The sequence below is a fragment of the Littorina saxatilis genome, linkage group LG3, assembly GCF_037325665.1.
Source record: "Littorina saxatilis isolate snail1 linkage group LG3, US_GU_Lsax_2.0, whole genome shotgun sequence".
Lineage (NCBI taxonomy): Eukaryota > Metazoa > Mollusca > Gastropoda > Littorinimorpha > Littorinidae > Littorina > Littorina saxatilis.
In genome coordinates, this window is record NC_090247.1 from 42,539,644 (window position 1) to 42,553,544 (window position 13,901).

At 39.1% G+C, this 13,901-nt stretch overlaps 1 protein-coding gene across 2 annotated transcripts in view; it reads right to left on the reverse strand.

The window, feature by feature from the left end:
• The window catches only part of LOC138962414 (uncharacterized), a 38,540-nt gene extending 26,468 nt beyond the window's left edge, over window positions 1–12,072 (reverse strand). The window contains exons 1-10 of one of the 2 annotated variants that reach the window (XM_070334216.1): window positions 11,862–12,072; window positions 8,982–9,554; window positions 8,466–8,614; window positions 7,643–7,777; window positions 7,086–7,250; window positions 5,852–5,941; window positions 3,901–4,054; window positions 2,822–3,064; window positions 1,335–1,391; window positions 617–757 (exon numbers count right to left, since the gene is read on the reverse strand). In XM_070334216.1, coding sequence (XP_070190317.1) covers window positions 617–757; window positions 1,335–1,391; window positions 2,822–3,064; window positions 3,901–4,054; window positions 5,852–5,941; window positions 7,086–7,250; window positions 7,643–7,777; window positions 8,466–8,614; window positions 8,982–9,504 — 1,657 coding nt within the window. In that variant the 5' untranslated portion in view covers window positions 9,505–9,554; window positions 11,862–12,072. The remainder of the gene's footprint in view (window positions 1–616; window positions 758–1,334; window positions 1,392–2,821; window positions 3,065–3,900; window positions 4,055–5,851; window positions 5,942–7,085; window positions 7,251–7,642; window positions 7,778–8,465; window positions 8,615–8,981; window positions 9,555–11,861) is intronic. The other variant, XM_070334217.1, reaches the window with a different exon arrangement.
• Between the last annotated feature and the right edge of the window lie 1,829 nt (window positions 12,073–13,901).

A 13,901-nucleotide genomic window follows, 5' to 3' on the forward strand; every position in this document is an offset into this window, starting at 1 on the left:
TGCTTCGTATTCTCCTCTTGTGCTGGGAGATTGGTTTCACACAGCTTTCACTTACTCTTGTCAATATCAAGACTATGAATGATTACCTCCCTTTACCTGCTCTTTACCTTGTTCCACATGTTGTTTCAATGAAGTTAAGGTTTCAACATGGTCTTGCCCCTAACATTAACAACTTGCTGTAAAGTGGATGAGGTCTGTCCAACCCTAAGTAGAAAAGACACTTTCAATCTTTTATCAGCATACTTAAAACCTCACTGAAATAACAGCTTACAGAAAGAACATTCCAATAAACAGTTTTAAATAGTTTTATACTGAACATTGTCTCCTCATCAAAAATGCACTGCAGTATTCAGAGGCAACCTCAGAGTGCTAGGAAGAGGTGTTGGTACATATTGTTCCAGCCTGACACAGTGACTGGCATCATGGTCCCTTACTCTTATTGACTGCAGAATGGGAAGAGAGCAATGCAAGCAAGAAAAGTATGTAATTGAAGACTACTGCTGATTTTTGAGCCAGGATGTTCTGTTATGTTGCAAACTGCAGTTGCTGAGCATCTTAGAAGAGAAAAACTGATGATCAGATTTTAAAGAGAAGAGGAGGAGATAACACAACTCACGCATCATGAAAGGGTTGGGGAGTGGAGGGGCTTCTCGCTTGATTTTCTGTTTCTTCACACCGTACATTGTGACATCCGGGTCCTTCTCATCATCGTTGAAACTGCCCTCCTCGTCACTGGATGCTTCCAGCACATCGTAGTCTGAAAGTTTTAAAGTGAAATTAGGGCTAAGTTAAGCGATTTGTACTCTTCAGCTGCATAAATCATTGTTACACTTAACTGAGACTGAGAGTCAACTTTAATCTTTCCAGACTACAACACATATACTACATGTTGGATATGAAATTCAGTCTGAACATCTTTTTCAAAGCCACAAACATCATGGAATGATTATTACTCTTCCTTGTTAAGATATTTTTTTCCAGCAGAACACTGATCAAATTGCAGGAGTTCAAGTTTCAGGCATATCAACATGTAGTGATGTACCCATAAAAACATTCACCAGAGTTTGTTCTACAGCTGGACTGCCAGCTGAATATTTCAGATGCCTGTAAAGTTATTCAAGTTTGTTTGGGTACTCTTTTTCTTGGGTCACCCTGTAATAGACAATTTTCCGAAATAACTCATGTCAGGATTTGTAAGCGTTGTGGAAGCGTTGCGCCCCGCTAAAATAAAAACTTGTACACAGTCAACATGATTGTTCACACATTAAGAAATGTATGTTTAAAAATAAAAGCATTAATGCCCGTCTTCTATCGAACCACAGAAGCTACTGTACCGTCAAATACTTTGGCTTTCTTCCTCTTCCTGGCACTTCTCCGTACGCTGTCTGGTCCTGTGGCAAGAAGAATAAGGTACAATGTATGTGGTGAGATGTTGTATTGTTGATAGGCATATTATAGCAGAACCATCCCTTTAAGACCCCCAAAACTCTATGGCTATAAGGTCTGCAAAACTCTATGGCTATAAGGTCTGCAAAACTCTATGGCTATAAGGTCTGCAAAACTCTATGGCTATAAGGTCTGCAAAACTCTATGGCTATAAAGTCTGCAAAAGGACGCAGTCTTGAAATGGAAGTTAATTTACAAAGCGTCAGAACGCCAAAACTTGAGAAAGCCAAGTTTTGCTCATGGAGAGGAATGAAGACTTAAATGTGGAGGCCTTACAAGAAGGGTGGGGAACTAGTGTTTCACACACACACACAATGTATATTTCTCTGTTTGTAGAATCAATGAATCTTTTTCACAGCACCATTGCTATCTTCAGGGGCATGCAATTCATTTGATTAGCATTTTTAGCTATATTTCACACATCCAAATAGACAATCATTCGGTCCCCATTTACTGCCCCTGCCCTGCATGTTTACACAATTCTCCACTACAACAGTGGCCATCTGCGGTATGGGCGACATGTCTCAATTTCACCTTTGTTATTTTGCTTATTCATAAATTTACAAAATCCCAACTAAAACGTTGATGTTCTCCTGTTGTTCTCTTCAGTGAATGTAATAAAAAGACATAATCATCAAGTTTAAGTCGACATTTTCTACACTGGTGCAGTTCTGTAAAACTGAAATGGTACCAAATAACTTAGGTTACAGGTTTTTTTGGTCCAATTTTGGGGTTCCATCACTGCAGGGATGTTACTACAAATTCATACCTATAGGACAAATGTCCTAGCTCTTCAGCATTAATAGGACATTTGACCGCTTTCAGAAATTTCAATAGGACGTCAGAATTTTTTCATGTTCAAGAATGACGCTCGCCGTGTTCCCCCCTGTTTTTGACCCTAATGTAGCACAGGATGCCGTTGAATAGCCAAACGTGTTCAGCTTTTGTTCAAGTTTGGCAGGCTTTAGTTTTATTTTTCGGTGGCATAATTCAGTGCGCTTCGTCAAAATGTCTCGAACTGAAAGCAAAAGCAGACGCAAGACCTAGTCAGTTGGAGTTGTCTCCCATACTCCTAACTTTAATGTGCTGCAGACGGGTGTCGCCCAAACGCAAGATCCGCACTGCACAACTTTAGTGCACCTGTACGCGAGAGTGCTTGATCGCTTTTTGAAAATGTGCATCTTGAAAGGAACATTAACGAATATCGCGCTGTCGGAAGGAATTGAGTTCTTATCGGACAATGCCAGCGCTCAGTTCAAAACGATAGGACATCTGACCGCCATGCGGCTATGTGAATCGGACATTTGAGCCTCTTAATCGGTCTATGTCCGATGTCCGACGCCTAATGACATCCCTGCACTGTATATGTACACACCTGCATTGGACAATTCCAACAAGCCCTCGGCGGCGCTGTTTTGATCTCCTAGCGTGATAGATGTGTTGGGAGTGCCAGATTTTTCAGCACCGTTAGCTGCGGATTCCATGGCTTCCTCTGCGCCCTCCGCATTAGGTTCCTCAGCATACTCTGACACTGATGCAGTAATGTCGGACACAATTCTGACGTCATCGTCTGGTCTTTCCGGCCTTACTTTCCTAGGTCTGCCTCTGCGTTTCTTGCCTGCAAAAGAGAGCAAATGTTAGCACAGTCGTACCTAGGATCCTTTGATGAGAGGCCACATCCCAAGAAAGGACTCATTCTGTCTCTTTGTTAATTTGACCAAAATATACCTGTCATTACAGGCCACCTGCATTGTCGGGACACTTTCGCCAGGTCTTAAGGGTGTCCTTTTTATTGCAGGTAGCACTCTATAAATGGTGCAGCAATCTTAGCTTTCTCGCTAACCATCAGAATATTTTTTTGCATGTGAAAGAAGGAGATGAGCTATTTGACTAGGTGGAACTGACGTTGCACGGAAAGCAATCATTACTGATGTTAAATTCTGATGAAATGATGCAAAGCACTCTCCTTTCCGTTACTTTGTTCTGATGCGTCACACACTAACACGATTCGGGACTCATACAAAAACAAATCATGCCTGGGAGGGGGAAATTGTCTGTAAAACCACTAGCCAACAACGGCTCCTTTACAGTTCCTTACTTGTTTCCTGATTTTAAGATCATTTCAGAGGGAGGAGGGGGTGAAAAGTAATACATTTACAGTGGCAGGTCACCAAAAAACAAAAGGAAACCTCAAAAAGCACAATGATAGACGATGTTCAGAAATAACTCTGTGAATACTCTTGCTTTAAGTTAGTCAAACTTTCCCTCCTGACATTATAGTCTCTAGCCAGGGCTGTGTCTGAAACACATGGAATAGGAGCATGTGTAGAAAGCTTGCCTCACATCAAGAGTATCTATTGTTTCACAACCCTTACAAACCCGACAGAGTTATTCAGGAATTCGTCTATTCCCAGGTGCAATAATCACAAAACACCGAGTGACTTTTAAGCATACCTGCTGGTGGTAGTATTGGGTAAGCGCAGAGCTGCTTGGTTTCTGGGTTTTGCATAAGCAAACATTTCTTTCCTCTGATCATGACCTCTGTGCGTTCCGTCACCTCGATGGGGCAGTTAAGGTCAGGCTTGGGTGTGACCACCTCCTGCTTCACCTGAACAACATAGGGGAGACACTGTATTGAAGGTAACAGTATACTATAAAATCAGATGTCATTTTCATGTTAAGAAGTCAGTTTAGAAATGATAAACCATAAACCTCCTGTTTCACATGCACAACACAGGGGGGACAATGTATTGAATGTAACAGTATACAGTTCAATCAGACATCATTTACATGTTAAGATGTCAGTTTAGATATGTTAGACAGTAAAAACGTTTTTATACATTGTTTGTTTTGCACAATGGTTTTGGAAAACGGCAAAGTTTCTCCTTAAAACTCTGACAGGCTTAGAATAGAGCATTCGGTCATTTGTATAAAATTCCACAGATCAATAAAGATGGTGAAGCTTTTAAAATATAAAGTTAATAACACAAAAACCCGCATATCAAATTATAATACTTTAAGAAATGAATGAATGATGTGCTTACCTCCCTTGCACTGCCCACTCTGATACAATTACAAGTCAAGATGTGGGCATTTTCTTTATCTCTCTTTTTACATTTAAAGTTTTGACTAAATGTTTTAACGTAGAGGGGGGAATCGAGACGAGGGTCGTGGTGTATGTGCGTGCGTGCGTGCGTGTGTGTGTGTGTGTGTGTCTGTGTGTGTGTGTAGAGCGATTCAGACTAAACTACTGAACTGATCTTTATGAAATTTGACATGAGAGTTCCTGGGTATGAAATCCCCGAACGCTTTTTTCATTTTTTTGATAAATGTCTTTGATGACGTCATATCCGGCTTTTCGTGAAAGTTGAGGCGGCACTGTCACGCCCTCATTTTTCAACCAAATTGGTTGAAATTTTGGTCAAGTAATCTTTGACGAAGCCCGGACTTTGGTATTGCATTTCAGCTTGTAATTAATGACTTTGGTCATTAAAAATCTGAAAATTGTAAAAAAAAAAATAAAAATTTATAAAACGATCCAAATTTACGTTCATCTTATTCTCCATCATTTTCTGATTCCAAAAACATATAAATATGTTATATTTGGATTAAAAACAAGCTCTGGAAATTAAATATATAAAAATTATTATCAAAATTAAATTGTCGAAATCAATTTAAAAACACTTTCATCTTATTCCTTGTCGGTTCCTGATTCCAAAAACATATAGATATGATATGTTTGGATTAAAAACACGCTCAGAAAGTTAAAACGAAGAGAGGTACAGAAAAGCGTGCTATCGTTCTCAGCGCAACTACTACCCCGCTCTTCTTGTCAATTTCACTGCCTTTGCCGTGAGCGGTGGACTGACGATGTTACGAGTATACGGTCTTGCTGCGTTGCATTGCGTTTAGTTTCATTCTGTGAGTTCGACAGCTACTTGACTAAATGTTGTATTTTCACCTTACGCGACTTGTTTCTCTTCCAAAGCTTGTGCTTCAGTGGTCTTGTGTGCAAAAGCAGCTGACTGACTTGAAGCATATAAAAATTGAGAGAAATTGCAGGACCTGGAAGGGGATATTCTAAGCAAAAACCTACCAAAAGCACCTCTTAGTCTTAATCAGTTCCCTGCTGTACACATTTAGCTCCAGGGGCCGATCTCACCGTAACATTATGCGTAAATATTGCAATCTTCTGGTATCCTGCGCACTATAGCCATATCGCTGTGCAAAATATGTCTTGTTTTGGGTAAAACTTCACAAATCTCTCAAACTCAGTCAAAATGACCCCTGAGCTTCTCTTCAAAACTAAAACGGAACCAACAACCAAAATATTTATTTGTCACTGGTAGCTTTTTTCATTCAAGTTAACCACCTCAAAAACAATTGTTTTTAAATTCAATCTTACTTGAGCTGGTGTTTCCAGAATGGCTGTTGTGGACCCAGAAACTGTGACTGACACTGTCAGGTTGGGACCCTGGCTCACTTGTGTTATTTCCTGGGGTTATAGTAAATTTCACATTTTCAAACAAAAGAAGAATTGCAAATGGATCAATAAAGCATGTTCTGTGGATGGATTGTGGCCCTAATTAGTCACATCACAACACCTGTTTGATTTTGTACAAATACCTTCAAACCTGTCTTTAACAACCCCCCAAGGAACCAACCCAAAACTGCCATTGTAAAAAGTTTGTCGCTATGGAGAGCCAAAGGACTGGGTGGCCGAGTGGTAACGCACTTGCGCTCGGAAGCGAGAGGTTGCGAGTTCGACCCTGGGTCAGGGCGTTAGCAATTTTCTCCCCCCTTTCCTGACCTAGGTGGTGGGTTCAAGTGCTAGTCTTTCGGATGAGACAAAAAACCGAGGTCCCTTTGTGTACACTACATTGGGGTGTGCACGTTAAAAATCCCACGATTGACGAAAGGGTCTTTCCTGGCAAAATTGTATAGGCATAGATAAAAATGTCCACCAAAATACCCGTGTGACTTGGAATAATAGGCCGTGAAAAGTAGGATATGCGCCGAAATGGCTGCGATCTGCTGGCCGATGTGAATGCGTGATGTACCGTGTAAAAAAATTCCACCTCACACGGCATAAATAAATCCCTGCGCCTTGAATATGTGCGCGATATAAATTGCATACAATTTTTTTTTTTTAAATCCCTGCGCTTAGAACTGCACCCACGGAATACGCGCGATATAAGCCTCATATTGATTGATTGATTGATTGAAAGGAGAAAACAATTTGCTGGGGAGTCTTTGGGGATGTCATAGTGGACAGGAGGTGCTTACCAAAAAAAGGTCGCCAAGGCAGATTTCAACTGTATAATTCAAATCCTGCTTGAACCTTTTTCTTGGAATTTTTCTTTTTCAAGCAAAAATCAACTGCGGTATTAATTTCAAAGCTTCAGTTAATATAAATTCATTGTTACACATAGTTACACACTTGAATTTCAATAAAGCCAGTACAAATATTACTTTTAATTCACATTGATAGTTAGAATGCCTGTCCATATTAGGGCAGAGCAGACACTCATAAAAATCAAATCAGTAAATGAATAGGAAAAATAAATAAGATAAAAATAAATCATTCATTGATTCAATCAATCCGCAAAAATGATAAAAGACAAATAAACAATGTTAACCTGCAAGTTAAGGTCACGTTGAGATGTTTCTCCTGAATCTGCTGTAGCTTCCTGCTTAACATGGTCCATGGCGTTGTCATGCGCCTCTGCCATTTCCCCTTTCGGAAGGTGGGTTTCAGATTCTTCAGAATTTTTCCCAGCTTCAGCATTTTCATCTATGCCGTCCTGAAAACAAGAGTAGCAGTGAAGGTAAAACAGGCAAAATACAGGTCTTTCTGCTCTGTAATGAGTAGTTCCTGAGTGACATAAATGTTCACTTTTTTTTTTGGTGAAACTTGCTGAAATCTTGTCCACATGCTGGTACAAAAAATCTACTGCCTGAAACATTTTCGAGTCATAAATTCCACAGGATGCGGGCCACTCATCCCTTCTTCTGACCTGTATTTTCTTCCTGCCAGAACGATCATCAATTTGTCAGAATTCAAACAACCAGCATTATGCATAACCATATGCACCAATGGAATCCAAACCCAAACCAATGTATACCTTCTTTTTTTTTTTTTTACCCGAACCATAGGTACATGTATGTTTGTTTCCCATTATACACATACACACACCTGAGTAGCTTCCACTCCCTCTTGAACGTGTGAAGCGTCAATGCTAGAGTATCCCACCATGCCTTGAGCACTGAGAGCTTGCATCACCTCCACTGGTAAGGCTTGTGTGTCCACTGTACCGTCCTCTTTCGTCACCTGACAAACAGCCATACTTTTGAGTTTGATTGACATTGGAATACCAGCAATAGACTACACAAATAAATTCATTGTACATGCACTCTAAAAGTTAACACTCACAAGATAAGTGAAGAAAAGAAGAATATAAATGATATATACCACACAAAAAACACACTGACTGTCTAACACACAAATTAACAGAAATGCTGTGAAGCAAATGACTTTTCATAAATCATAATTAAAACACTAATTACTATGTATCACACAGACTTGTGCATGTGTCAGGCTGTTTTGTGTGTGTGTTGTATTGAATGTTCTCAATGAATACAGAGCATTCTTTGATTCATCAGTAATAATGTTCCCAAACGGTTTTTGATGCTGAATAAAGGGTGTGGCCAACACCAGTCTGACTCTGTCTTTGTTTAACACAAGAACAGAGTTCAAATACTATTTCTATTATAGATCTTGAAAGTTGAACTTGAAGGAAAATATATTCTCAAAAAGGCACGTTCTCTTGGATAAGAGATCCGTTGTCTTATCCAAACTTAAAGACTGTCTGGATGCATAATGCATACCCTCTGTTAGTGTTAATATTGGAATGTGAACAGGCAACAACAAGCCACTGCTGTACTGTGTCTTCAGATCTGTGACACTTACCAATACAAACACAATCCAAATACTTTTTGATGAAAGTAAATGCACAAACCTGAATAAACTGCTGACTGAGAAGCTGGTAAGATCCGTCGGGCATCTGAATAGCTGCTCCCTCCAATCCTTGCTGCTGCAAGATGATCTGTGTAGCTTCCTCCAGGCTGATTGTGATTGTCTCCCCTTGATCAGCACTGCCAAGGCCAGCTGCAAGAAAAAAAGAAGATTTTTGTTAGGATGTTGTGATATAAAAGACCGTTTGCTATCGAAAAAAAAATAATAATAACAAAATAAGAAATTTAAGTAGCTCAGCAGATGATTGTGCGGTACTGTACCACCCACATTTTTTTTTTTAATTCACACATTGCCTGAGTAAGGAGTTATAATAGCAATAACAAGACTAGTGCTTGTGAAACAGACAAGTATTTTTCTTGTTAAAATTAAATACATCTTTTCTGTCTTTTTTTGTTGTTGTTATTCTTTATTGCTGCAAAATTGCTGAATACTTTGGTTATACCACAAATGACCAACAACAAAAAAGATAACAAAATAGCGATTTTGTACCAACACCTACCTGTATCAATTACACCTGTAACACCTTCCTCGTCTCCTTGCAGAGCCTGGAAAGTGCCAGCGACTTGTGACGCGTCAACCACCGCCGTCGACTCCGCAGAGCTGAACCCACCTTCATCCCCCATTGCCCCCTCTTCTCCAGCACTCTGCAGACTGATTGCCTCCCCTTGACTGGTGGAGATGCTACCAACAGACGAAACCACATCTGGCTGGAGGACGAACGCATGCTGGTCCAAGCTGGCATCCCCAGAGTGGGAAGGATCCGTCTGAATGATGTACATCTGTGAGCCGATAGTGATCGCTCTCGTTGTCGCCACCTCTGTACTGGACATGGCAGAAGTGGTGACTATGACGTTCTGGGCGTCGATGACTCCGCTGCTGTTGATGCTCATGGCGGAAGGGTCCAGAATCATGGGTGCGTCTGTGGAGTAGAGGTGCTCTCCTTGGTCTTCCGCCTCTTCCATGCTGTCTTCTGCGGTGGAGTCTGCCGTGGCCGTGGGTTGCGTTTCTTCACTGGAGTCCATTGTGAAAGGTTTCTTCCTCTGTCATGTGGTGAGCAGCTTTGATAGGCCTGCTGCACAACCACAAAAAGAATCACGACATAAAGCTCCCATTAGAAAACAAAATGATGGATTCATAAATTTGTATGTAAACATAAGCACAGGGCCTAGCATTGGGAAAAGTGAGATCAGCTTACAAAGGCGGGGGTCTGCAGATTTTTTTTTACCTAAAATGACCCCATTTTCTAACTTTGGAACGAAATCCAGCCATTCCCACTTCCAGGAATACCTGGTTTTTTTGTCACTGAATGGCTGACCACGTTCAACAATGTCGCTTCGAGACATTATTTCAAGTCTAGAGCCACAAAACACCAGCACAAAGCATGCTCGCGCAATGCCAGAGGAAGTGCGTGCTCAATCAAACTGTCAAACCGATAAAGAATTGAACCGAAAGGCGCACAAAACGAAAGCTGGGACTGTTTGGGTTTACCATATATGGGAATAACACGTTTTTGCATTTCGGCGTACATCAAATCGAGTTCCGCGTACTGGAAATATTATTTCGGCGTAAAGTAAGCCAAACGGCTTACAATGCTAGGCCCTGATAAGCAGTTGATGTTCCATGTCAGGTAAAGTGAGAAGTTTTAACTGTACTTGAACTCATTCCCATTTGATGCCAGAAAACTGATAAAAACAGCTGAGTGAATCTTGAGGTATAACATTGCAGAAATTTCTGTTTGAGGAGTTTAAACACATACAGCAGCTATTACTAGCTATGTTTAGAACTGAAAAGGTATGAGTGATAACAATTTTAACAAGTCTTGAGTATTTCCTTTAGACTTTCTGCACGGATGTAGTGATGTCATTGTCAATGCTTGGTGTGTCTTAATGTTTCACTACATCTGAAGTCAGGAATGAACTAACTATTTCGATCATCGCTTGAGAACATCCAAGGTGGCCTCCGTAAAGATCGAGCAATTTTAAAAGAATTTATTTTAGCGTGGCCAGCCGGATTGTCTGTGAGACAATTGGACGCCTTGTTTTGGCGCTAGACCTAACTTTTATAATCTCAAAAATAAATTGACAGCTTAATTGTCACACAAACATTCTGAAATCATTAAAGAATTCTTTTTTCATCAAGACAAGATCAGTACAATTCGAAGTTTTGAAAGTTTGAAAAAAGGGAGCCGGAAGCATGTCATGCAAAATGTGTTTCCCGTAGCAGACGAATGTTCTGCATAGCGCTGGCTTGTTTGAAGCCAACCGCCACCGATAAGTGTGTGTGGCTCGCAGCTGTTTGTTGCGTTTTAGATTCAGAGGTACACAATAACGCACTATTGCAGATACAGTGAGTCGCATTGAAATCACAAACTGACCACTAAATTGTGAAAAAAAAGAAAGTGGATCACACGGGCTCAGGGGTTAGATAAACCACGAAAACAGCTGTGTGGTTTACGCAGGCTAAATAGCCATTCAAACGAACTGCGTAATTTAAATTTTAATGAGCTATTAAATGATATTGCAAGTGTGTTCGAGAAGGTTAGAATAGAACTGCTTTTTTTCATGAGAAGATTTCAATCGTTCTGTAAACCATTTGAGACAGAGCTGGGGCTTTTAAATGTTGTACTTATAGTGATTTTTGTATCTTGATGTTTTCATAAAGAAAAAAAAACTCTTGAAAGTTAGGCATCTTCTTGCAGTTGCAGACCACGTCTTGGCACAGGTTCACATATATGAAATCACTCATTCAGTGACTTAGTGGTGGCAACAAGCTCTTTCTCTGATTCGGATTACTAGTCTTGTGCAAGTTGGTGTACGGGACTCTAGTATAGTATAGATAATGGCAGCGACAGATAATACTAATAGTAGTAATTAATAGTAACCAAAAAAGGTGACATCAAAGCAACGGCGATTCTTTACAAAGGCCATTAATGTGCATGCGTGAAATATTCATCCCTCTGCTCATTTACACTTCAAATCGAAACCATAAACAGTGACAGGGCTCACTAAATGAAATTTTGTGATTGGCCAACAAAATGGCGGACTGCGAGACTACAATATATTTTGCCCGAACACTTCATTCCCGAATATTATTTGTATTTCCCAATTCAGTTTCAAGAAGTGAACAAAGGCTTGTATATACAGCGCATAAAACTAATGTGCGACCAACAGGACCGTTCTTTTGAAGCATTGTTTAGAAAACTACGCGACGCCCAAATATTTCAAATGTAAAGTGACTTCGTCATTCAGCCCGTGTTATTATTATCATCCCGGGCAAAATGATCAAAACTAGCAAATGTTACTAAGTTTAGTAAAGTAAAACCATAACTAACGTAGTAAAATCATAACATTACTAAAGCCCGTACAACACCAAATCTTACCTAAAATGTATAATTCGAATGATATTTTAGTCGATCCCTGAAGAAATCTGCAAATGGTGGCTGCGGAAATGACGTCATTGCGAAGAACGAGACAAGGAGAAAGGGGAGTAATCATTTTTGTTTGGCTTTTTCGACGACATGCATTCTGGTACTGAGACTGAGAATCGAGACGAGGTGATGATGACAGAGACATAGATAGAATGAAAAACAGAAAAAAAAGAAAGAGAGACTTGAAAAGAGAGAGAGAGAGAGAGAGAGAGAGAGAGAGAGAGAGAGAGAACTTTGAACTTTGAACTTTATTTATTTATCGAGGGTAACAGAATAAGCAAAATATTATACATGCTTTTTTTCGTCCGGCCCTCGCCCACTGAGGGTAACTCGATTAATAACAAGAAGAAATAGAAGTTAAGTTAATTACAATAAAATGTATATAATTAACATGTCAAACAGTTAAAAAGACATTCAAAATGCATTATGAATATCAAGCAATGATGTATTATTATCACATAATTATTTACTTGTTTCCAAGAGAAACAGCATATATATACATTTCTTTGAAGGAAGTTTCACTGAATTGCATTTTAATTAAATCAGGAATGGAGTTCCACAATAAGGCGCCAGAATAAGAAAGACGATTTGTAAAGGTCAATTCTAGGGGTTGGGGTAATTAATTTGTTTAGTTTTATTGAATTATTCAGTTTGAAATCTGAGGCAATGAATGTAGATGCATTCCCTGACATAATTCTATGCATCATTACACCTTTGTTATAGATGAATCGTGATTTGATAGGAAGAATCTTTAATTTTTTATAATCAGACATAGAGAGAGATGCATTTTTTAAAAGAATTAATTTTACAGCTCGTCTATGTAAAGAGCACAAGTGTTTCAAAGTGTTTGCACTTGCAGAGTCCCACACTGTGGACGCATAATCAATAGTTGATTGAATATATGCCTGAAAAAACAGTTTCCGTGTGCGTAGGTCTTTTTTGATAACTGATATATTTTTTTAGAAGTATTTTTACAAAGTGTATCTAAATGTTTTGACCAAGACAGATTATTATCAATGGTTATTCCCAAAACCTTATGGTTATCAACTTCAGTTACATCTTGATTTTGTATTTGTAGAGAGAGAGAGAGAGAGAGAGAGAGAGAGATATGATTAAATGACAGTTTCTGAGAAAAAAAATTCCGGGGGGGGGGGGGGGGGCATGCCCCCGGACCCCCCTAGCATGTTGGAGCGCTTCGCGATGATGGTGACGCCTTGAATGATCGCGACTAATTTTTATTTTTTTTTAAAGTTTCTTGAATGGGGAGTTAGATGACGATGTTCCTAATTGCTGCTCCTTATATCAATTGCCTTCTGATGATTTTAAAGTTCAGACTATTATATTATATTGTCAATGTAGCATTGCTTGAATGAAATCAAGCCCACAGATATAATTTTTGTCTGTCTTATTGGTAATACTATGCTGTGCTAACTGAGACTAAAAGATTTTTGTAATTTATTTTCAAATCAGATTTTCATGTTAGCAATCAAATGAATTTTGTATGCATTGTTCAACATTCTAAAAGTGTTACTGTTATCGATATTGACCTCAACATTTTCCATTTAAAATAAAATTTGTGATCTTGAATTTTCTGTGCATTAAATTTGTATATGCAAACGTTATTTAAATGTTTTCAGGAGAACGTTAAATTAACGTTTGCATGTGAATGTTGATTTAAAGTTTGCTTGAGAACGTTTGATTATGGTTTTGTTTTAGTTAATATTATGTTCGCATGCAAACATTAAAAAAACGAAAAAATAACGTTAATCTAACCGTCATATTATGGTATTGTTTTGGTTTGATTTCAGTTTTTTTATGTTAGTGGTTGACGTAAAATTAACGTTAATTTAACGTTATTTTTTGGTTCTTTTTTGGTAAAACTAACGTTAAATTAACGTAAAAAGTTTACTGATTGCCTCCCCTTGTGTAATTTGATGATCAAAAGCAAAAACACTAATCAACTCCAAATTGTGTGGTTAAGAAAACCCGACA